At 50.0% G+C, this 25,548-nt stretch overlaps 1 protein-coding gene across 1 annotated transcript in view; it reads left to right on the forward strand.

Annotated features, from left to right (window-relative positions):
• LOC139393213 (TBC1 domain family, member 30) overlaps positions 1–7,853 on the forward strand; it is a 79,724-nt gene extending 71,871 nt beyond the window's left edge. The window contains 3 exon segments of the mRNA XM_071141655.1: positions 4,803–5,251; positions 5,253–5,450; positions 7,052–7,853. Coding sequence (XP_070997756.1) covers positions 4,803–5,251; positions 5,253–5,450; positions 7,052–7,234 — 830 coding nt within the window. The 3' untranslated portion in view covers positions 7,235–7,853.
• The last annotated feature ends 17,695 nt before the right edge of the window (positions 7,854–25,548 follow it).

Here is a 25,548-nt window from a genome sequence, read left to right on the forward strand (position 1 = left end):
ACCACACACAAGTCAGAGTTATCATAAAGTCCATCTTTAATTATATGAGCTCCATCACAACCCTGTGACTCTCAGATCAATTCAGTGTCTATAAATGAATTCTCTGAGAGTCCTTACACATTGCAACTGAGATCCTTTATAGCAAAGACACACATAGCCAGACAGCATTGGCTATAAATTATCGTTCAGCTTTGTTTCCTAAACTATGTTATTTTCTCAAACTCAGAACCATAAAACAAAACCTATCAACAGGCATGTATCAAATCCATCCTATCTTGACAAGATCACAGAGACACAGTGACTGGCACACAGACATTGTGGAGCCAAGAGATAATTGGTTTAAAAGATATGTTTACATATGAAGACAAGCTTGACCTCTCCCCTCTCTGCGGCCCAAGTAACTGAACCCTGACAGAGAACAGATAACTGCAACCGGCCAACAGTATTATCCAAAAATAGACGTTCTGATGAGAAGTAACTCACAAGCATATAATGAAAATAAAACATCTTATCTATGTTACCCAACTAATTCTGATTAATCCCCCACACAACTCTACACACACACACTGTCAACTCTACACAACAACAGGCCAGGCAGCTGTACATAGTGGGGCAAAAACATATTTAGTCAGCCACCAATTGTGCATGTTCTCCCACTTAAAAAGATGAGAGGCCTGTAATTTTCATCATAGGTACACTTCAACTATGACAGACAAAATGAGGAAAAAAAATCCAGAAAATCACATTGTAGGATTTTTAATGAAATTATTTGCAAATTATGGTGGAAAATAAGTATTTGGTCACCTACAAACAAGCAAGATTTCTGGCTCTCACAGACCTGTAACTTCTTCTTTAAGAGGCTCCACTCGTTACCTGTATTAATGGCACCTGTTTGAACTTGTTATCAGTATAAAATACACCTGTCCACAACCTCAAACAGTCCCACTCCAAACTCCACTATGGCCAAGACCAAAGAGCTGTCAAAGGACACCATAAACAAAATTGTAGACCAGCACCAGGCTGGGAAGACTGAATCTGCAATAGGTAAGCAGCTTGGTTTGAAGAAATCAACTGTGGGAGCAATTATTGGGAAATGGAAGACATACAAGACCACTGATAATCTCCCTCGATCTGGGGCTCCACGCAAGATCTCACCCCGTGGGGTCAAAATTATCACAAGAACGGTGAGCAAAAATCCCAGAACCACATGGGGGGGACCTAGTGAATGACCTGCAGAGAGCTGGGACCAAAGTAACAAAGCCTACCATCAGTAACACACTACGCCGCCAAGGACTCAAATCCTGCAGTGCCAGACGTGTCCCCCTGCTTAGGCCAGTACATGTCCAGGCCCGTCTGAAGTTTGCTAGAGAGCATTTGGATGATCCAGAAGAAGATTGGGAGAATGTCATATGGTCAGATGAAACCAAAATATAACTTTTTGGTAAAAACTCAACTCGTCGTGTTAGGAGGACAAAGAATGCTGAGTTGCATCCAAAGAACACCATACCTACTGTGAAGCATGGGGTGGAAACATCATGCTTTGGGGCTGTTTTTCTGCAAAGGGACCAGGACGACTGATCCGTGTAAAGGAAAGAATGAATGGGGCCATGTATCGTGAGATTTTGAGTGAAAACCTCCTTCCATCAGCAAGGGCATTGAAGATGAAACGTGGCTTGGTCTTTCAGCATGACAATGATCCCAAACACACCGCCCGGGCAACGGAGTGGCTTCGTCAGAAGCATTTCAAGGTCCTGGAGTGGCCTAGCCAGTCTCCAGATCTCAAACCCATAGAAAATCTTTGGAGGGAGTTGAAAATCTGTAATGCCCAGCAACAGCCCCAAAACATCTCTGCTCTAGAGGAGATCTGCATGGAGGAATGGGCCAAAATACCAGCAACAGTGTGAAAACCTTGTGAAGGCTTACAGAAAACATTTGACCTCTGTCATTGCCAACAAAGGGTATATAACAAAGCATTGAGAAACTTTTGTTATTGACCAAATACTTATTTTCACCATAATTTGCAAATAAAGTCATTAAAAATCCTACAATGCGATTTTCTGGATTTTTTTCCACTTTTTGTCTGTCATAGTTGAAGTGTACCTATGATGAAAATTACAGGCCTCTCGTCTTTTTACGTGGGAGAACTTGCACAATTGGTGGCTGACTAAATACTTTTTTGCCCCACTGTACACACAGGTAACACGCTGTCAACTCTACACCACAACAGGCCAGGCAGCTGTACATACACACACACACACGTATATTGATCCGTACATCTATACAGACAGATGGTCACACCTATACAGACAGATGGTCACACCTATACAGACAGATGGTCACACCTATACAGACAGATGGTCACACCTATACAGACAGGTGGTCACACCTATACAGACAGGTGGTCACACCTATACAGACAGGTGGTCACACCTATACAGACAGGTGGTCACACCTATACAGACAGGTGGTCACACCTATACAGACAGATCTATACACCATCAAATCTATACAGACAGATGGTCACACCAACTGTAGATGGAGGAGGTGGTGGTGTCGATAGATGGATAGATTGAGGAGGTGGTGGTGTCCGTAGATGGATAGATTGAGGAGGTGGTGGTGTCGGTAGATGGATAGATTGAGGAGGTGGTGGTGTCCGTAGATGGATAGATTGAGGAGGTGGTGGTGTCCGTAGATGGATAGATTGAGGAGGTGGTGGTGTCCATAGATGGATAGATTGAGGAGGTGGTGGTGTCCATAGATGGATAGATTGAGGAGGTGGTGGTGTCCATAGATGGATAGATTGAGGAGGTGGTGGTGTCCATAGATGGATAGATTGAGGAGGTGGTGGTGTCCATAGATGGATAGATTGAGGAGGTGGTGGTGTCTATAGATGGATAGATTGAGGAGGTGGTGGTGTCTGTAGATGGACAGATTGAGGAGGTGTTTGTGACCTGTCTGTCAGGAAGCAGCAGGCTCTGGAACGGAGGGGGGTTTCTGGGCTGCTGTTAGCTGGTCTGGGGTGAGGATCTGCTGTTAGCTGGTCTGGGGTCAGGATCTGCTGTTAGCTGGTCTGGGGTCAGGATTTGCTGTTAGCTGGTCTGGGGTCAGGATCTGCTGTTAGCTGGTCTGGGGTTAGGATCTGCTGTTAGCTGGTCTGGGGTGAGGATCTGCTGTTAGCTGGTCTGGGGTTAGGATCTGCTGTTAGCTGGTCTGGGGTGAGGATCTGCTGTTAGCTGGTCTGGGGTCAGGATCTGCTGTTAGCTGGTCTGGGGTCAGGATCTGCTGTTAGCTGGTCTGGGGTCAGGATCTGCTGTTAGCTGGTCTGGGGTTGGATGGTGCTGGTCTGGGGTCAGGATCTGCTGTTAGCTGGTCTGGGGTTGGATGGTGCTGGTCTGGGGTGAGGATCTGCTGTTAGCTGGTCTGGGGTTGGATGGTGCTGGTCTGGGGTCAGGATCTGCTGTTAGCTGGTCTGGGGTTAGGATCTGCTGTTAGCTGGTCTGGGGTCAGGATCTGCTGTTAGCTGGTCTGGGGTGAGGATCTGCTGTTAGCTGGTCTGGGGTCAGGATCTGCTGTTAGCTGGTCTGGGGTCAGGATCTGCTGTTAGCTGGTCTGGGGTCAGGATCTGCTGTTAGCTGGTCTGGGGTGAGGATCTGCTGGTAGCTGGTCTGGGGTGAGGATCTGCTGTTAGCTGGTCTGGGGTTGGATGGTGCTGGTCTGGGGTGAGGATCTGCTGTTAGCTGGTCTGGGGTTGGATGGTGCTGGTCTGGGGTCAGGATCTGCTGTTAGCTGGTCTGGGGTTAGGATCTGCTGTTAGCTGGTCTGGGGTCAGGATCTGCTGTTAGCTGGTCTGGGGTCAGGATCTGCTGTTAGCTGGTCTGGGGTCAGGATCTGCTGTTAGCTGGTCTGGGGTCAGGATCTGCTGTTAGCTGGTCTGGGGTGAGGATCTGCTGGTAGCTGGTCTGGGGTGAGGATCTGCTGGTAGCTGGTCTGGGGTGAGGATCTGCTGGTAGCTGGTCTGGGGTTGGATGGTGCTGGTCTGGGGTGAGGATCTGCTGTTAGCTGGTCTGGGGTGAGGATCTGCTGTTAGCTGGTCTGGGGTGAGGATCTGCTGGTAGCTGGTCTGGGGTGAGGATCTGCTGGTAGCTGGTCTGGGGTGAGGATCTGCTGTTAGCTGGTCTGGGGTGAGGATCTGCTGGTAGCTGGTCTGGGGTTGGATGGTGCTGGTCTGGGGTTGGATGGTGCTGGTCTGGGGTTGGATGGTGCTGGTCTGGGGTCAGGATTTGCTGTTAGCTGGTCTGGGGTCAGGATCTGCTGTTAGCTGGTCTGGGGTTGGATGGTGCTGGTCTGGGGTTGGATGGTGCTGGCTCTTCTCTGTGACTGACAGGAGAGTGTCAGTCTGTCTGGCCTGTTGGCTCCCCATCTAAACGCGGCATTACCTAATAGGAATCTACTACTTGTGTAACAGACTTCCATTGGATTTGGCTCCCGAGCTTCTATTCCCCAAACTATTTTTCTAACTCCCAGATGTGTCTGACTTCAGTAATCAGGACTCAAAGCTCCTTATAACCCAAAGCAGTATTTTATGTAACTCTGTAAGCTTCTTCATCTTGTTCCCATGATAAATGTAAGCTCTGTGCTGAGGTCTGAGGTTGGGGCAGAGCCAGATTGTTGTCTTAATGCTAGATGTTTCTTATTGCTGCATGTGGAATCCTCTTTATGATCACGTAATGCTATGGTGTTATTATTGTCCTGCTGCTGCAGTAGGCAGACAGAACATTGACCTGTGTTTGTTCTCTCTGTAGATAGATGTCCAGCCACCAGCGTGTTAGCATCTCAGCTACATCCTTCTCCTGTCGTCAACCACCTGTTGCTAGGCAGGAAGCCCAGGAACAGCCTGAAACACCCTCCCTCCTCTCCCTCCAGCCTGCGAGGTGTCCCCCTGCCTCAGGCACAGTCCAGCCCTGCCACCCCTGGCCCCGCCCCTAACCCCACCCCTAGCGGGGAGAGGGGGAGGAACAGACTGGTATCTCAGGCTGAAGACTGTCAGAGCAGGGTGGGGTCCCCCTGGCGCGCCCACGTACGTGCCCACCGCAGGAACATAGCCCGGGCACGGGTACAGCTAGGGTTTGGAGACATGGAGGACAGACACGCTCATCAGTCGGAGGAGGACGGACACCCTCATCAGTCGGAGGAGGACGGACACCCTCATCAGTCGGAGGAGGACGGACACCCTCATCAGTCGGAGGAGGACGGACACCCTCATCAGTCGGAGGAGGACGGACACCCTCATCAGTCGGAGGAGGACGGACACCCTCATCAGTCGGAGGAGGACGGACACCCTCATCAGGCGGCGGAGGACGGACACCCTCATCAGGCGGCGGAGGACGGACACCCTCATCAGGCGGCGGAGGACGGACACCCTCATCAGACGGAGGAGAGAGATGGAGTGGGTGAGGGAAAGGCTGATGATGATGAGGGTAGTCACCTCCCTGTGTCTCCTGCCCAGGCCTCCAGTAAGGAGGTGCCAGCTGTGGTGGATGAGGAGGAGCACCTGTTGTCTCTAGAGCCTGACTCTGGATCAGAACTAAACCAGACCCCACCTCCACTACCCTCCTCTCCTGGAGAGACTGACCCAGACACACTACCCTCCTCTCCTAGAGAGACTGACCAACCTCCACTACCCTCCTCTCCTAGAGAGACTGACCCAGACACACTACCCTCCTCTCCTAGAGAGACTCACCAACCTCCACTACCCTCCTCTCCTAGAGAGACTGACCAACCTCCACTACCCTCCTCTCCTAGAGAGACTGACCAACCTCCACTACCCTCCTCTCCTGGAGAGACTGGCCCAGACACACTACCCTCCTCTCCTAGAGAGACTGGCCCAGACACACTACCCTCCTCTCCTAGAGAGACTGACCCACTACCCTCCTCTCCTAGAGAGACTGGCCCAGACACACTACCCTCCTCTCCTAGAGAGACTGACCCACTACCCTCCTCTCCTAGAGAGACTGACCCACTACCCTCCTCTCCTAGAGAGACTGACCCACTACCCTCCTCTCCTAGAGGGACTGACCCAGACACACTACCCTCCTCTCCTAGAGGGACTGACCCAGACACACTACCCTCCTCTCCTAGAGGGACTGACCCAGACACACTACCCTCCTCTCCTAGAGGGACTGACCCAGACACACTACCCTCCTCTCCTAGAGGGACTGACCCAGACACACTACCCTCTTCTCCCACCATCCCAGAGCTGTCTGTCCTGCCTCCTCTTCCTCGACCACCCTCATCACACCACCACCACCATCAACAGTCTGACCCTTCAATCTCCTCTCAGAACATCTACTGTATGAGACTCTCTCCTGGTAGCCCTGTTACCCTCTCTAATCCCCCTCCCCCTGTTACCCTCTCTAACCCCCCTCCCCCTGTTACCCTCTCTAACCCCCCTCCCCCTGTTACCCTCCCTAACCCCCCTCCCCCTGTTACCCTCCCTAACCCCCCTCCCCCTGTTACCCTCACTAACCCCCCTCCCCCTGTTACCCTCTCTAACCCCCCTCCCCCTGTTACCCTCTCTAACCCCCCTCCCCATGTTACCCTCTCTAACCCCCCTCCCCATGTTACCCTCTCTAACCCCCCTCCCCCTGTTACCCTCTCTAACCCCCCTCCCCCTGTTACCCTCTCTAACCCCCCTCCCCCTGTTACCCTCTCTAACCCCCCTCCCCCTGTTACCCTCTCTAACCCCCCTACTCCCCTCTCTAACCCCCCTTCCCCTGGTAACCTCACTAACCCCCCTCCTCCTCCTCCCCTCTCTAACTCCCCTACTCCCCTCTCTAACCCCCCTCCCCCTGGTACCCTCACTAACCCCCCTACTCCCCTCTCTAACCCCCCTCCTCCTGTTACCATCACTAACCCCCCTCCCCCTGTTACCATCACTAACCCCCCACCCCCTGTTACCCTCACTAACTCCCCTCCTCCCCTCTCTAACCTCCATACTCCTGGTACACCGCTATCCCCCTCCCTCCCTCTCTCCTGCCCCTCCACGCCCCAGGACCAACCCAGGGCCACCCCCCAGCAGGTGTTCTCTCCCTTCCCGAGTGTGAAACCGCACAGGAGGTCAGCTGCAGCCCGTAACCTGGGTCTCTACGGTCCCACAGCCAGAACCCCCACAGTTCACTTCCCTCAGCTCAGCCTGAACCGTCCCTCCTCCACTCTCTCCACCAGGAAGCGCTAGAGGCCACTCTTCACTGACTGACTGGCTCTGGAAAATATACAGCCTGATTCTCTCTGATGGTCTGGATCTGTGGCATTGGGACAGGGGACTGTACCTGAGAGGAACAGGCAGGGACAGTATCAGCTATGGTCTGATCCACTGCTGTAGTTAGGCCCTTAACTCTTCACAGTGTAGGTCACCCTCTCAACCACTGGGAGAGGAAGAGCTGCTATGAAACCCACTATGTTGTAGTCATCTCCCTGCAGGAAGCTGTAAACTGGGTCTGTCTGGCTGAATGTCATCATGGGACATCTCTGTCCACTCACCTTCTCTTCCAGGTCAAGTTCTCATCACCATAACACAATGTTGAACCCTTAAAGCTCCTTCCTCCTCTCAGCTGATTTCTGTTACCACTTCCTGTCTGCCTGTTACTTCCTGTCAATGTCTCTCCACAGTAAGACTCGATACTAAAAGATCCATAGACCATATCATGCCAATGATCTGATTGTATTGTTCTCTACAGTCTGCCAATGATCTGATTGTATTGTTCTCTACAGTCTGCCAATGATCTGATTGTATTGTTGGTAAATGAACCCCCACCATCCTGGTGTCAGAGGTCACTGCACTCCTAATAAAGAAGGTGAAAGGTTGCTGTCGGCTGTTACATTTTATCTTGGTAAGAGCTCCATTCAATCTGCCTATAAAATGTCAATGTTCTGAGACGATAACGCAGACCTTCCATGCTACAGGTTGACCGTTGAGCAGATATATAACACTGTAGCTCTGAACTCAGGGTTATAACACTGTAGCTCTGAACTCAGACCATATAACACTGTAGCTCTGAACTCAGGGTTATAACACTGTAGCTCTGAACTCAGACCATATAACACTGTAGCTCTGAACTCAGGGTTATTACACTGTAGCTCTGAACTCAGGGTTATTACACTGTAGCTCTGAACTCAGGGTTATAACACTTTAGCTCTGAACTCAGGGTTATAACACTGTAGCTCTGAACTCAGGGTTATAACACTGTAGCTCTGAACTCAGGGTTAAACACTGTAGCTCTGATCTCAGGGTAATTACACTGTAGCTCTGAACTCAGGGTTATTACACTGTAGCTCTGAACTCAGACCATATAACACTGTAGCTCTGAACTCAGGGTTATAACACCGTAGCTCTGAACTCAGGGTTATAACACTGTAGCTCTGAACTCAGGGTTATTACACTGTAGCTCTGAACTCAGGGTTATTACACTGTAGCTCTGAACTCAGGGTTATTACACTGTAGCTCTGAACTCAGGGTTATAACACTTTAGCTCTGAACTCAGGGTTAAACACTGTAGCTCTGAACTCAGGGTTATAACTATAGCTCTGAACTCAGGGTTAAACACTGTAGCTCTGATCTCAGGGTTATTACACTGTAGCTCTGAACTCAGGGTTATTACACTGTAGCTCTGAACTCAGACCATATAACACTGTAGCTCTGAACTCAGGGTTAAACACTGTAGCTCTGAACTCAGGGTTATAACACTGTAGCTCTGAACTCAGGGTTATTACACTGTAGCTCTGAACTCAGGGTTATTACACTGTAGCTCTGAACTCAGGGTTATAACACTGTAGCTCTGAACTCAGGGTTATAACACTGTAGCTCTGAACTCAGGGTTATAACACTGTAGCTCTGAACTCAGGGTTATAACACTGTAGCTCTGAACTCAGAGTTATAACACTGTAGCTCTGAACTCAGGGTTATAACACTGTAGCTCTGAACTCAGACCATATAACACTGTAGCTCTGAACTCAGACCATATAACACTGTAGCTCTGAACTCAGACCATATAACACTGTAGCTCTGAACTCAGACCATATAACACTGTAGCTCTGAACTCAGACCATATAACACTGTAGCTCTGAACTCAGACCATATAACACTGTAGCTCTGAACTCAGACCATATAACACTGTAGCTCTGAACTCAGACCATATAACACTGTAGCTCTGAACTCAGACCATATAACACTGTAGCTCTGAACTCAGGGTTAAACACTGTAGCACTGATCTCAGGGTTATTACACTGTAGCTCTGAACTCAGACCATATAACACTGTAGCTCTGAACTCAGGGTTATTACACTGTAGCTCTGAACTCAGGGTTAAACACTGTAGCTCTGATCTCAGGGTTATTACACTGTAGCTCTGAACTCAGGGTTAAACACTGTAGCACTGATCTCAGGGTTATTACACTGTAGCTCTGAACTCAGGGTTAAACACTGTAGCACTGATCTCAGGGTTATTACACTGTAGCTCTGAACTCAGACCATATAACACTGTAGCTCTGAACTCAGGGTTATTACACTGTAGCTCTGAACTCAGGGTTAAACACTGTAGCTCTGATCTCAGGGTTAATACACTGTAGCTCTGAACTCAGGGTTAAACACTGTAGCACTGATCTCAGGGTTATTACACTGTAGCTCTGAACTCAGACCATATAACACTGTAGCTCTGAACTCAGGGTTATTACACTGTAGCTCTGAACTCAGGGTTATTACACTGTAGCTCTGAACTCAGGGTTATAACACTTTAGCTCTGAACTCAGGGTTATAACACTGTAGCTCTGAACTCAGGGTTATAACACTGTAGCTCTGAACTCAGGGTTAAACACTGCAGCTCTGATCTCAGGGTTATTACACTGTAGCTCTGAACTAAGGGTTATTACACTGTAGCTCTGAACTCAGACCATATAATACTGTAGCTCTGAACTCAGGGTTATTACACTGTAGCTCTGAACTCAGGGTTATAACACTGTAGCTCTGAACTCAGGGTTATTACACTGTAGCTCTGAACTCAGGGTTATTACACTGTAGCTCTGAACTCAGGGTTATTACACTGTAGCTCTGAACTCAGGGTTATAACACTGTAGCTCTGAACTCAGGGTTATAACACTGTAGCTCTGAACTCAGGGTTATAACACTGTAGCTCTGAACTCAGGGTTATAACACTGTAGCTCTGAACTCAGACCATATAACACTGTAGCTCTGAACTCAGACCATATAACACTGTAGCTCTGAACTCAGACCATATAACACTGTAGCTCTGAACTCAAACCATATAACACTGTAGCTCTGAACTCAGACCATATAACACTGTAGCTCTGAACTCAGACCATATAACACTGTAGCTCTGAACTCAGACCATATAACACTGTAGCTCTGAACTCAGACCATATAACACTGTAGCTCTGAACTCAGACCATATAACACTGTAGCTCTGAACTCAGACCATATAACACTGTAGCTCTGAACTCAGACCATATAACACTGTAGCTCTGAACTCAGACCTTATAACACTGTAGCTCTGAACTCGGGTTATTACACTGTAGCTCTGAACTCAGGGTTATTACACTGTAGCTCTGAACTCAGGGTTATTACACTGTAGCTCTGAACTCAGGGTTATTACACTGTAGCTCTGAACTCAGGGTTATAACACTGTAGCTCTGAACTCAGGGTTATTACACTGTAGCTCTGAACTCAGACCATATAACACTGTAGCTCTGAACTCAGGGTTATTACACTGTAGCTCTGAACTCAGACCATATAACACTGTAGCTCTGAACTCAGGGTTATTACACTGTAGCTCTGAACTCAGGGTTAAACACTGTAGCTCTGAACTCAGGGTTAATACACTGTAGCTCTGAACTCAGGGTTAAACACTGTAGCTCTGAACTCAGGGTTATTACACTGTAGCTCTGAACTCAGACCATATAACACTGTAGCTCTGAACTCAGGGTTATTACACTGTAGCTCTGAACTCAGGGTTAAACACTGTAGCACTGATCTCAGGGTTATTACACTGTAGCTCTGAACTCAGACCATATAACACTGTAGCTCTGAACTCAGGGTTATTACACTGTAGCTCTGAACTCAGGGTTAAACACTGTAGCTCTGATCTCAGGGTTAATACACTGTAGCTCTGAACTCAGGGTTAAACACTGTAGCACTGATCTCAGGGTTATTACACTGTAGCTCTGAACTCAGACCATATAACACTGTAGCTCTGAACTCAGGGTTATTACACTGTAGCTCTGAAGTCAGGGTTATTACACTGTAGCTCTGAACTCAGACCATATAACACTGTAGCTCTGAACTCAGGGTTATTACACTGTAGCTCTGAACTCAGGGTTATTACACTGTAGCTCTGAACTCAGGGTTAAACACTGTAGCTCTGATCTCAGGGTTATTACACTGTAGCTCTGAACTCAGGGTTAATTACTGTAGCACTGATCTCAGGGTTATTACACTGTAGCTCTGAACTCAGGGTTAAACACTGTAGCACTGATCTCAGGGTTATTACACTGTAGCTCTGAACTCAGACCATATAACACTGTAGCTCTGAACTCAGGGTTATTACACTGTAGCTCTGAACTCAGGGTTAAACACTGTAGCTCTGATCTCAGGGTTAATACACTGTAGCTCTGAACTCAGGGTTAAACACTGTAGCACTGATCTCAGGGTTATTACACTGTAGCTCTGAACTCAGACCATATAACACTGTAGCTCTGAACTCAGGGTTATTACACTGTAGCTCTGAAGTCAGGGTTATTACACTGTAGCTCTGAACTCAGACCATATAACACTGTAGCTCTGAACTCAGACCATATAACACTGTAGCTCTGAACTCAGGGTTATTACACTGTAGCTCTGAACTCAGGGTTATTACACTGTAGCTCTGTACGGATTGAATCGAGCTCTCCGTCTCCTTGAGATATCTATTTTTCCAGAGTGCATCATGTGTCTCAACCTGGGCGACTGTAAAAAGGTTCAGGCCAAAAGGAAGGTACAGATTTACCAGTGATTGGATCGGTGTAAGGCTCTGTGATTACCTCCGAGAAGGTAGGATGCATTTAATTTGTGATGTATTGAAACAGGACCCTGGTAACTGTTTCCAACCCCAGAATGATACGTCGCTGCTGTTTAAAAACACTGGTGGAGCCAGGGTGGTCTAGGGGAGGAGCCAGGGTGGTCTAGGGGAGGAGCCAGGGTGGTCTAGGGGAGGAGCCAGGGTGGTCTAGGGGAGGAGCCAGGGTGGTCTAGGGGAGGAGCCAGGGTGGTCTAGGGGGGGGGGGGGCAGGGTGGTCTAGGGGAGGAGCCAGGGTGGTCTAGGGGGGGGGCCAGGGTGGTCTAGGGGAGGGGCCAGGGTGGTCTAGGGGAGGAGCCAGGGTGGTCTAGGGGGCGAGCCAGGGTGGTCTAGGGGGGAGCCAGGGTGGTCTAGGACGGAACACCACAACTACAAAGCACATTCCTGTCCGAGCCAGGGTGGTCTAGGGGAGGAGCCAGGGTGGTCTAGGGGAGGAGCCAGGGTGGCCTAGGGGAGGAGCCAGGGTGGCCTAGGGGAGGAGCCAGGGTGGTCTAGGGAGGAACCAGGGTGGCCTAGGGAGGAGCCAGGGTGGTCTAGGGAGGAGCCAGGGTGGCCTAGGGAGGAGCCAGGGTGGTCTAGGACGGAACACCACAACTACAAAGCACATTCCTGTCCGAGCCAGAGTGGTCTAGGGAGGAGCCAGGGTGGTCTAGGGGAGGGGCCAGGGTTGTCTAGGGAGGAGCCAGGGTGGCCTAGGGCGGAACCAGGGTGGTCTAGGGAGGGAGCCAGGGTGGTCTAGGGAGGAACCAGGGTGGTCTAGGGAGAAGCCAGGGTGGCCTATAGAGGAGCCAGGGTGGTCTAGGGAGGAACCAGGGTGGTCTAGGGAGGAGCCAGGGTGGCCTAGGGAGGAGCCAGGGTGGCCTAGGGAGGAGCCAGGGTGGTCTAGGGAGGAGCCAGGGTGGTCTAGGGCGGAGCCAGGGTGGTCTAGGGCGGAGCCAGGGTGGTCTAGGGCGGAGCCAGGGTGGCCTAGGGGAGGAGCCAGGGTGGCCTAGGGAGGAGCCAGGGTGGTCTAGGGTGGAACCAGGGTGGTCTAGGGAGGGAGCCAGGGTGGTCTAGGGAGGAACCTGGGTGGAATCAGGGTAGTCTAGGGGGGGAGTCACGGTGGTCTAGGTGGGAACCAGGGTGGTCTAGGGGGGAACCAGGGTGGTCTAGGGAGGGAGCCAGAGTGGTCTAGGGAGGAACCAGGGTGGTCTAGGGAGGAACCAGGGTGGTCTAGGGCGGAACCAGGGTGGTCTAGGGGGGGAGCCAGGGTGGTCTAGGGAGGGAGCCAGGGTGGTCTAGGGAGGAACCAGGGTGGTCTAGGGAGGAACCAGGGCGGTCTAGGGCGGAACCAAGGTGGTCTAGGGGGGGAGCCACGGTGGTCTAGGGGGGAACCAGGGTGGTCTAGGGGGGAACCAGGGTGGTCTAGGGAGGGAGCCAGGGTGGTCTAGGGTGGTCTAGGGAGGGAGCCAGGGTGGTCTAGGGAGGGAGCCAGGGTGGTCTAGGGGGGAGCCAGGGTGGTCTAGGGAGGAAGCCAGGGTGGTCTAGGGAGGAACCAGGGTGGTCTAGGGTGGAACCAGGGTGGTCTAGGGAGGAACCAGGGTGGTCTAGGGAGGAACCAGGGTGGTCTAGGCGGGAACCAGGGTGGTCTAGGGAGGGAGCCAGGGTTGTCTAGGGGGGAACCAGGGTGGTCTAGGGAGGGAGCCAGGGTGGTCTAGGGAGGGAGCCAGGGTGGTGTAGGGAGGAGCCAGGGTGGTCTAGGGTGGTCTAGGGAGGGAGCCAGGGTGGTCTAGGGAGGGAACCAGGGTGGTCTAGGGAGGGAGCCAGGGTGGTCTAGGGAGGGAGCCAGGGTGGTCTAGGGAGGGAGCCAGGGTGGTGTAGGGAGGAGCCAGGGTGGTCTAGGGAGGAGCCAGGGTGGTCTAGGGAGGAGCCAGGGTGGTCTAGGGAGGAGCCAGGATGGTCTAGGGAGGGAGCCAGGGTGGTCTAGGGAGGGAGCCAGGGTGGTCTAGGGAGGAACCAGAGTGGTCTAGGGAGGAGCCAGGGTGGCCTAGGGAGGAGCCAGGGTGGCCTAGGGAGGAGCCAGGGTGGCCTAGGGCGGAGCCAGGGTGGTCTAGGGCGGAGCCAGGGTGGTCTAGGGCGGAGCCAGGGTGGTCTAGGGGAGGAGCCAGGGTGGCCTAGGGAGGAGCCAGGGTGGTCTAGGGTGGAACCAGGGTGGTCTAGGGAGGGAGCCAGGGTGGTCTAGGGAGGAACCAGGGTGGTCTAGGGAGGAACCTGGGTGGAATCAGGGTAGTCTAGGGGGGGAGTCACGGTGGTCTAGGTGGGAACCAGGGTGGTCTAGGGGGGAACCAGGGTGGTCTAGGGAGGGAGCCAGAGTGGTCTAGGGAGGAACCAGGGTGGTCTAGGGAGGAACCAGGGTGGTCTAGGGCGGAACCAGGGTGGTCTAGGGGGGGAGCCAGGGTGGTCTAGGGAGGGAGCCAGGGTGGTCTAGGGAGGAACCAGGGTGGTCTAGGGAGGAACCAGGGCGGTCTAGGGCGGAACCAAGGTGGTCTAGGGGGGGAGCCACGGTGGTCTAGGGGGGAACCAGGGTGGTCTAGGGGGGAACCAGGGTGGTCTAGGGAGGGAGCCAGGGTGGTCTAGGGTGGTCTAGGGAGCCAGGGTGGTCTAGGGGGGAGCCAGGGTGGTCTAGGGAGGAAGCCAGGGTGGTCTAGGGAGGAACCAGGGTGGTCTAGGGCGGAACCAGGGTGGTCTAGGGAGGAACCAGGGTGGTCTAGGGAGGAACCAGGGTGGTCTAGGGGGGAACCAGGGTGGTCTAGGGAGGGAGCCAGGGTTGTCTAGGGGGGAACCAGGGTGGTCTAGGGAGGGAGCCAGGGTGGTCTAGGGTGGTCTAGGGAGGGAGCCAGGGTGGTCTAGGGAGGGAACCAGGGTGGTCTAGGGAGGGAGCCAGGGTGGTCTAGGGAGGGAGCCAGGGTGGTCTAGGGAGGGAGCCAGGGTGGTGTAGGGAGGAGCCAGGGTGGTCTAGGGAGGAGCCAGGGTGGTCTAGGGAGGAGCCAGGGTGGTCTAGGGAGGAGCCAGGGTGGTCTAGGGAGGGAGCCAGGGTGGTCTAGGGAGGAACCAGGGTGGTGTAGGGAGGGAGCCAGGGTGGTCTAGGGAGGAGCCAGGGTGGTCTAGGGAGGAGCCAGGGTGGTCTAGGGAGGAGCCAGGGTGGTCTAGGGAGGGAGCCAGGGTGGTCTAGGGAGGAACCAGGGTGGTCTAGGGAGGAACCAGGGTGGTCTAGGGAGGGAGCCAGGGTGGTCTAGGGTGGTCTAGGGAGGGAGCCAGGGTGGTCTAGGGAGGGAACCAGGGTGGTCTAGGGAGGGAGCCAGGGTGGTCTAGGGAGGGAGCCAGGGTGGTCTAGGGAGGGAGCCAGGGTGGTGTAGGGAGGAGCCAGGGTGGTCTAGGGAGGAGCCAGGGTGGTCTAGGGAGGAGCCAGGGTGGTCTAGGGAGGAGCCAGGGTGGTCTAGGGAGGGAGCCAGGGTGGTCTAGGGAGGAACCAGGGTGGTGTAGGGAGGGAGCCAGGGTGGTCTAGGGAGGGAGCCAGGGTGGTCTAGGGAGGAGCCAGGGTGGTCTAGGGAGGAGCCAGGGTGGTCTAGGGAGGAGCCAGGGTGGTCTAGGGAGGGAGCCAGGGTGGTCTAGGGAGGAACCAGGGTGGTCTAGGGAGGGAGCCAGGGTGGTCTTGGGAGGAACCAGGGTGGTCTAGGGAGGGAGCCAGGGTGGTCTAGGGAGGAACCAGGGTGGTCTAGGGAGGAACCAGGGTGGTCTAGGGAGGAACCAGGGTGGTCTAGGGGGGAGCCAGGGTGGTCTAGGGAGGAACCAGGGTGGTCTAGGGAGGAGCCAGGGTGGTCAAGGGAGGGAGCCAGATGGGGACAGGAGAAACATTAGCAAGAGGAACTTCCCAGGGTAAAGAGTGTGTGCCAGTGTCTGTAGCATTTCATTAACCAAAGGAATGTCCCATCTAGATGATGAGGGGTCATTAAACATGGAAAGTCATTAACCTCTTCTGTCCACATACTGGTTATAATGGGTATTACTGCTGTCCTCCTCATGGTTATAATGGATATTACTGCTGTACTCTACATGGTTATAATGGATATTACTGCTGTCCTCCTCATGGTTATAATGCATATCACTGCTGTCCTCCTCGTGGTTATAATGGGTATTACTGCTGTACTCTACATGATTATAATAGGTATTACTGCTGTACTCTACATGGTTATAATGGGTATTACTGCTGTCCTCTACATGGTTATAATGGGTATTACTGCTGTACTCTACATGGTTATAATGGGTATTACTGCTGTCCTCTACATGGTTATAACGGGTATTACTGCTACATGGTTATAATAGGTATTACTGCTGTCCTCTACATGGTTATAATGGGTATTACTGCTGTACTCTACATGGTTATAATGGGTATTACTGCTGTCCTCTACATGGTTATAACGGGTATTACTGCTACATGGTTATAATGGGTATTACTGCTGTACTCTACATGGTAATAATGGGTATTACTGCTGTACTCTACATGGTTAATATGGGTATTACTGCTGTCCTCTACATGGTTATAACGGGTATTACTGCTACATGGTTATAATGGGTATTACTGCTGTACTCGTCATGGTTATAATGGGTATTACTGCTGTACTCTACATGGTTATAATGGGTATTACTGCTGTCCTCTACATGGTTATAACGGGTATTACTGCTACATGGTTATAATGGGTATTACTGCTGTCCTCTACATGGTTATAATGGGTATTACTGCTGTACTCTACATGGTTATAATGGGTATTACTGCTGTACTCTACATGGTTATAATGGGTATTACTGCCGCCTGTCTAGCATCACTATTCTGGACGGTTCTGACTCGGTTCTGAATATGTGGACAACTACAAATACCTAGGTGTCTGGTTAGACTGTAAACTCTCCTTCCAGACTCACATTAAGCATCTCCAATCCAAAATTACATCTAGAATCGGCTTCCTATTTTGAAACAAAGCATCCTTCACTCATGCTGCCAAACATACCCTCGTAAAACTGACTACTCCCTAGAAAGGCCAGAACCTAGGAAGAAACCTAGAGAGGAACCAGGCTATGAGGGGTAGCCAGTCCTCTTCTGGCTGTGCCGGGTGGAGATTATAACAGAACATGGCCAAGATGTTCAAATGTTCATAGATGACCAGCAGGGTCAAATAATAATAATCTCAGTGGTTGTTGAGGGTGCAACAGGTCAGCACCTCGAATAAATGTCAGTTGGCATTTCATAGCTGAGCATTGATAGTATCTCCACCGCTCCTGCTGTCTCTAGAGAGTTGAAAACAGCAGGTCCTGGACAAGGTAGCACGTCCGATGAACAGGTCAGGATTCCATAGCCGCAGGCAGAACAGTTGAAACTGGAGCAGCAGCACGGCCAGGTGGACTGGGGACAACAAGAAGTCATCATGCCAGGTAGTCCTGAGGAATGGTCCTAGGGCTCAGGTCCTCCGAGAGAAAGAAAGACAGAGAGAACTAGAGAGAGCATACTTAAATTCACACAGGACACCTGATAAGACCGGAGAAATACTCCAGATATAACAAACTGACCCTAGCCCCCCGACACATTAACTACTGCAGCATAAATACTGGAGGCTGAGACAGGAGGGGTCAGGAGACACTGTGGCCCCATCCGATGATACCCCGGACAGGGCCAGGCAGGATATAACCCCACCCCAACCCCACTCAGGTCCTCCGAGAGAGAGAAAGAAAGAGAGAATTAGAGAGAGCATATGTGGGGTGACCAGTCCTCTTCTGGCTGTGACGGGTGGAGATTATAACAGAACATGGCCAAGATGTTCTAATGTTCATAAATGACCAGCATGGTCGAATAATAATAAGGCAGAACAGTTGAAACTGGAGCAGCAGCACGGCCAGGTGGACTGGGGACAGCAAGGAGTCATCATGTCAGGTATCTCTGTTTTGTCTGAGTATAAAAGTAGAGCATTTGCCGCCATCCACTTCCTTATGTCTGAAACACAGGCTTCCAGGGAGGGTAATTTTGGGGCTTCACCATGTTTCATCGAAATGTACAGCTGTGTGTCATCCGAATAGCAGTGAAAGGTAACATTAGGTTTCTGAATGACATCAAAGAGGTAGAATATATAATGAAAACAATAGTGGTCCTAAAACAAAGCCTTGAGGAACACTGAAATGTACAGCTGTGTGTCATCCGCATAGCAGTGAAAGTTAACATTAGGTTTCCGAATGACATCACCAAGAGGTAAAATATATAGTGAAAACACTAGTGGTCCTAAAACAGAGCCGTGATGGGGTCTAAAACCCCATCGTATACATTGTTTGTCTTCAGGAAGGCAATGAGTTGCTGCACAACAGCTTTTCCTAACATTTTTAAGAGGAATGGGAGATTCGATATAGGCTGATTCGTTTTTATGTTTTCTGGGTCAAGGTTTGGCTTTTTCAAGAGAGGCTTTATTACTGCCACTTTTAGTGAGTTTGGTACACATCCGGTGTTTAGAGAGCCGTTTATTATGTTCAACATAGGAGGGCCATGCACAGGAAGCAGCTCTTTCAGTAGTTTAGTTGGAATAGGGTCCAGTATGCAGCTTGAAGGTTTAGAGACCATAATCATTTTCATCATTGTGTCAAGAGATATAGTATTAAAAAATGTGAGTGTCTCTCTTGATCCTAGGTCCTGGCAGAGTTGTGCAGACTCAGGACTACGCAGATTTAAAGAGGAGTCCATAATTTGCTTTCTAATGATCATGATCTTTTCCTTAAAGAAGTTAATGAATTGATCACTACTGAAATGAAAGCCATCCTCTCTTGGGGAATACTGCTTTTTAGTTAGCTTTGCGACAGTATCAAAAATACATTTTGGATTGTACTTATTTTCCTCAATTAAGTTGGTAAAATAGGATGATCGAGCAGCAGTGAGGGCTCTTCGATACTGCACGGTACTGTCTTTCCAAGCTAGTCGGAAGACTTCCAGTTTGGTGTGGCGCCATTTCCGTTCCAATTTTCTGGAAGCTTGCTTCAGAGCTCGGGTATTTTCTGTGTACCATGGAGCTAGTTTCTTATGACAAATGTTTTTGGTTTTTAGGGGTGCGACTGCATCTAGGGTATTGTGCAAGGTTAAATTGAATTCCTCAGTTAGGTGGTTAACTGACTTTTGTCCTCTGACGTCCTTGGGTAGGTGGAGGGAATCTTGAAGGGCATCAAGGAATCTTTGGGTTGTTTGAGAATTTATAGCACATCTTTTGATGATCCTTGGTTGGGTTCTGAGCAGATTATTTGTTGCAATTGCAAACGTAATAAAATGGTGGTCCGATGGTCCAGGATTATGAGGAAAAACATTAAGATCCACAACATTTATTCCACAGGACAGTGAGTAGGTCCAGAGACATGTTGGACAAAACCCACTGAGTCGACGATGGCTCCCAAAGCCTTTTGGAGTGGGTCTGTGGACTTTTCTATGTGAATTTTAAAGTCACCAAAAATTTGAATATTATCTGCTATGACTACAAGGTCCGATAGGAATTCAGGGAACTCAATGAGGAACGCTGTATATGGCCCAGGAGGCCTGTAAACAGTAGCTATAAAAAGTGATTGAGTAGGCTGCATAGATTTCATGACTAGAAGCTCAAAAGACGAAAACGCAGTCTTTTTTTTTTTTGTAAATTGAAATTTGCTATCGTAAATGTTAGCAACACCTCCGCCTTTGTGGGATGCGTGGGGGGTATGGTCACTAGTGTAGCCAGGAGGTGAGGCCTCATTTAACACAGTAAATTCATCAGGCTTAAGCCATGTTTCAGTCAGGCCAATCACATCAAGATTATGATCAGTGATTAGTTCATTGACTATAACTGCCTTGGAAGTGAGGGATCTAACATTAAGTAGCCCTATTTTGAGATGTTAGGTATCACAATCTCTTTCAATAATGGCAGGACTGGAGGAGGTCTTTATCCTAGTGAGATTGCTAAGGCGAACACCTCCATGTTTAGTTTTGCCCAACCTAGGTCGAGGCACAGACACGGTCTCAATGGAGATAGCTGAGCTGACTACACTGACTGTGCTAGTGGCAGACTCCACTAAGCTGGCAGGCTGGCTAACAGCCTGCTGCCTGGCCTGCACCCTATCTCATTGTGGAGCTAGAGGAGTTAGAGCCCTGTCTATGTTGGTAGATAAGATGAGAGCACCCCTCCAGCTAGGATGGAGCCCGGCACTCCTCAAGCAAGTCAGGCTTGGTCCTGTTTGTGGGTGAGTCCCAGAAAGAGGGCCAATTATCTACAAATTCTATCTTTTGGGAGGGGCAGAAAACAGTTTTCAACCAGCGATTGAGTTGTGAGACTCTGCTGTAGAGCTCATCACTCCCTATAACTGGGAGGGGGCCAGAGACAATTACTCGATGCCGACAAATCTTTCTAGCTGATTTACACGCTGAAGCTATGTTGCGCTTGGTGACCTCTGACTGTTTCATTCTAACATCGTTGGTGCCGATGAGGATAACATCTCAATACTCTCTACACTCGCCAGTTTTAGCTTTAGCCAGCACCATCTTCAGATTAGCCTTAACGTCGGTAGCTCTGCCCCCTGGTAAACAGTGTATGATCGCTGGATGATTCGTTTTAAGTCTAATACTGCGGGTAATGGAGTCGCCAATGACTAGGGTTTTCAATTTGTCAGAGCTAATGGTGGGAATCTTCGGCGTCTCAGAACCCGTAACGGGAGGAGTAGAGATCAGAGAAGGCTCTGCCTCTGACTCCGACTCGCTGCTTAATGGGGAAAACCGGTTGAAAGTTTCTGTCGGCTGAATGAGCGACACCGGTTGAGCATCCCTACAGCATTTCCCTCCAGAAACCATGAGAAAGTTGTCCGGCTGCGAGAAGATTTCTACAACTACAGTGCCTTGCGAAAGTATTCGGCCCCCTTGAACTTTGCGACCTTTTGCCACATTTCAGGCTTCAAACATAAAGATATAAAACTGTATTTTTTTGTGAAGAATCAACAACAAGTGGGACACAATCATGAAGTGGAACGACATTTATTGAATATTTCAAACTTTTTTAACAAATCAAAAACTGAAAAATTGGGCGTGCAAAATTATTCAGCCCCCTTAAGTTAATACTTTGTAGCGCCACCTTTTGCTGCGATTACAGCTGTAAGTCGCTTGGGGTATGTCTCTATCAGTTTTGCACATCGAGAGACTGACATTTTTTCCCATTCCTCCTTGCAAAACAGCTCGAGCTCAGTGAGGTTGGATGGAGAGCATTTGTGAACAGCAGTTTTCAGTTCTTTTCACAGATTCTCGATTGGATTCAGGTCTGGACTTTAACTTGGCCATTCTAACACCTGGATATGTTTATTTTTGAACCATTCCATTGTAGATTTTGCTTTATATTTTGGATCATTGTCTTGTTGGAAGACAAATCTCCGTCCCAGTCTCAGGTCTTTTGCAGACTCCATCAGGTTTTCTTCCAGAATGGTCCTGTATTTGGCTCCATCCATCTTCCCATCAATTTTAACCATCTTCCCTGTCCCTGCTGAAGAAAAGCAGGCCCAAACCATGATGCTGCCACCACCATGTTTGACAGTGGGGATGGTGTGTTCAAGGTGATGAGCTGTGTTGCTTTTACGCCATTGCATTGTTGCCAAAAAGTTCAATTTTGGTTTCATCTGACCAGAGCACCTTCTTCCACATGTTTGGTGTGTCTCCCAGGTGGCTTGTGGCAAACTTTAAACAACACTTTTTATGGATATCTTTAAGAAATTGCTTTCTTCTTGCCACTCTTCCATAAAGTCCAGATTTGTGCAATATACGACTGATTGTTGTCCTATGGACAGAGTCTCCCACCTCAGCTGTAGATCTCTGCAGTTCATCCAGAGTGATCATGGGCCTCTTGGCTGCATCTCTGATCAGTCTTCTCCTTGTATGAGCTGAAAGTTTAGAGGGACGGCCAGGTCTTGCTAGATTTGCAGTGGTCTGATACTCCTTCCATTTCAATATTATCGCTTGCACAGTGCTCCTTGGGATGTTTAAAGCTTGGGAAATCTTTTTGTTTCCAAATCCGGCTTTAAACTTCTTCACAACAGTATCTCGGACCTGCCTGGTGTGTTCCTTGTTCTTCATGATGCTCTCTGCGCTTTTAACGGACCTCTGAGACTATCACAGTGCAGGTGCATTTATACGGAGACTTGATTACACACAGGTGGATTGTATTTATCATCATTAGTCATTTAGGTCAACATTGGATCATTCAGAGATCCTCACTGAACTTCTGGAGAGAGTTTGCTGCACTGAAAGTAAAGGGGCTGAATAATTTTGCACGCCCAATTTTTCAGTTTTTGATTTGTTAAAAAAGTTTGAAATATCCAATAAATGTCGTTCCACTTCATGATTGTGTCCCACTTGTTGTTGATTCTTCACAAAAAAATACAGTTTTATATCTTTATGTTTGAAGCCTGAAATGTGGCAAAAAGTCACAAAGTTCAAGGGGGCCGAATACTTTCGCAAGGCACTGTATCTGTACTTACTGGTGGCACAGACGCTGTTTCATCCTTTCCTACACTGAAATTACCCTTGCCTAACGATTGCGTCTGAAGCTGGGCTTGCAGCACAGCTATCCTCGCCGTAAGGCGATCGTACTCCTGTATATTATGAGTACAGCGACTGCAATTAGAAGGCATCATGTTAATGTTACTGTTGGAGGTCCTGACGAACCATGTCCAGATAAAGCGTCCGGAGTGAAAAAGTTGAATGAAAAAAAAGTTGAGCGAGGGGAAAAAATAAAAATATAAAACGGTAATTATAAAGTAAAAACCGTAAAGTTGGCAGTTAGCAAAGTAATGTTAGCATGGGTAGAACTACTACCACCCTGTCTGACTGATGGGTAGAACTACTACCACCCTGTCTGACTGATGGGTAGAACTACTACCACCCTGTCTGACTGATGGGTAGAACTACTACCACCCTGTCTGACTGATGGGTAGAACTACCTCCACCCTGTCTGACTGATGGGTAGAACTACTACCACCCTGTCCTCTTTCTGAGGACATCTTCATCTCACTAACCTTGCCAGTCCGTCTGTTCTGTTCTGGAGGATTCTTCACTGAGATCTAATTAAACCATTAAGCTGTTTCTAATCTGACCCACACAACCCTAGACAGCTCCTAGCCAGTCCCACACAGCCCTAGATAGCTCCTAGCCAGTCACACACAACCCTAGACAGCTCCTAGCCAGTCCCACACAACCCTAGACAGTTCCTAGCCAGTCCCACACAACCATAGACAGCTCCTAGCCAGTCACACACAACCCTAGACAGCTCCTAGCCAGTCACACACAACCCTAGACAGCTCCTAGCCAGTCCCACACAACCCTAGACAGCTCCTAGCCAGTCACACACAACCCTAGACAGCTCCTAGCCAGTCCCACACAACCCTAGACAGCTCCTAGTCAGTCCCACACAGCCATAGATAGCTCCTAGCCAGTCACACACAACCCTAGACAGCTCCTAGCCAGTCCCACACAGCCATAGATAGCTCCTAGCCAGTCACACACAGCCCTAGATAGCTCCTTGCCAGTCACACACAACCCTAGACAGCTCCTAGCCAGTCCCACACAGCCATAGATAGCTCCTAGCCAGTCACACACAGCCATAGATAGCTCCTTGCCAGTCACACACAACCCTAGATAGCTCCTTGCCAGTCACACACAACCCTAGATAGCTCATAGCCAGTCTCACACAACCCTAGACAGCTCCTTGCCAGTCACACACAACCCTAGATAGCTCCTAGCCAGTCCCACACAACCCTAGATAGCTCCTAGCCAGTCCCGCACAGCCCTAGATTGCTCCTAGCCAGTCCCGCACAGCCCTACAGAGCCCCTAGCCAGTCACACACAGCCCTACAGAGCCCCTAGCCAGTCACACATTGCCCTACAGAGCTTCTAGCCAGTCACACACAGCCCTACAGAGCTTCTAGCCAGTCAGACACAGCCCTACAGAGCTTCTAGCCAGTCAGACACAGCCCTACAGAGCTCCTAGCCAGTCACACACAGCCCTACAGAGCTTCTAGCCAGTCACACACAGCCCTAGATAGCTCCTAGCCAGTCTCACACAACCCTAGACAGCTCCTTGTCAGTCACACACAACCCTAGATAGCTCCTTGCCAGTCACACACAACCCTAGATAGCTCCTAGCCAGTCTCACACAACCCTAGACAGCTCCTTGCCAGTCACACACAACCCTAGATAGCTCCTAGCCAGTCCCACACAACCCTAGATAGCTCCTAGCCAGTCCCGCACAGCCCTAGATTGCTCCTAGCCAGTCCTGCACAGCCCTACAGAGCCCCTAGCCAGTCACACACAGCCCTACAGAGCCCCTAGCCAGTCACACATTGCCCTACAGAGCTTCTAGCCAGTCACACACAGCCCTACAGAGCTTCTAGCCAGTCAGACACAGCCCTACAGAGCTTCTAGCCAGTCAGACACAGCCCTACAGAGCTCCTAGCCAGTCACACACAGCCCTACAGAGCTTCTAGCCAGTCACACACAGCCCTACGGAGCTTCTAGCCAGTCACACACAGCCCTACAGAGCTTCTAGCCAGTCAGACACAGCCCTACAGAGCTTCTAGCCAGTCACACACAGCCCTACAGAGCTCCTAGCCAGTCACACACAGCCCTACGGAGCTCCTAGCCAGTCACACACAGCCCTACAGAGCTCCTAGCCAGTCACACACATCCCTACAGAGCTTCTAGCCAGTCACACACAGCCCTACGGAGCTTCTAGCCAGTCACACACAGCCCTACAGAGCTTCTAGCCAGTCAGACACAGCCCTACAGAGCTCCTAGCCAGTCAGACACAGCCCTACAGAGCTCCTAGCCAGTCAGACTCCCAGAGACAGCTTCTAGCTAGTCACACAAACACACACACCCTTACATATTCCCACAACCCTGAGTGGCCCCTAGCCAGTCCCATCCAGTAAATATCCCGTAAAGACCTGACTCTGGAGAGGAGATGGTAACAGAGAGGCATCAGGAGTCTCATGGGAGAGCTGTCTCCAGCTGTTTCTCAAACATTTAACAAGACTCCTAGACACTCTCACATAGAGAGACATAGTGGCACCGAGGGACGCAGATATCTACAGGGAAGAGAGACTACACCCAGACCAGACATACATTACTGTGTTCTACTCTACTGTCTCTGTACATTAATGTGTTCTACTCTACTGTCTCTGTACATTACTGTGTTCTACATTACTGTCTCCATACATTACTTTGTTCTACACGACTGTCTCTTGTACATTACTGTGTTCTACACTACTGTCTCCGTACATTGCTGTGTTCTACACTACTGTCTCCATACATTACTGTGTTCTACTCTACTGTCTCCGTGCATTACTGTGTTCTACACTACTGTCTCC

The sequence above is a fragment of the Oncorhynchus clarkii genome, chromosome 33, assembly GCF_045791955.1.
Source record: "Oncorhynchus clarkii lewisi isolate Uvic-CL-2024 chromosome 33, UVic_Ocla_1.0, whole genome shotgun sequence".
Lineage (NCBI taxonomy): Eukaryota > Metazoa > Chordata > Actinopteri > Salmoniformes > Salmonidae > Oncorhynchus > Oncorhynchus clarkii.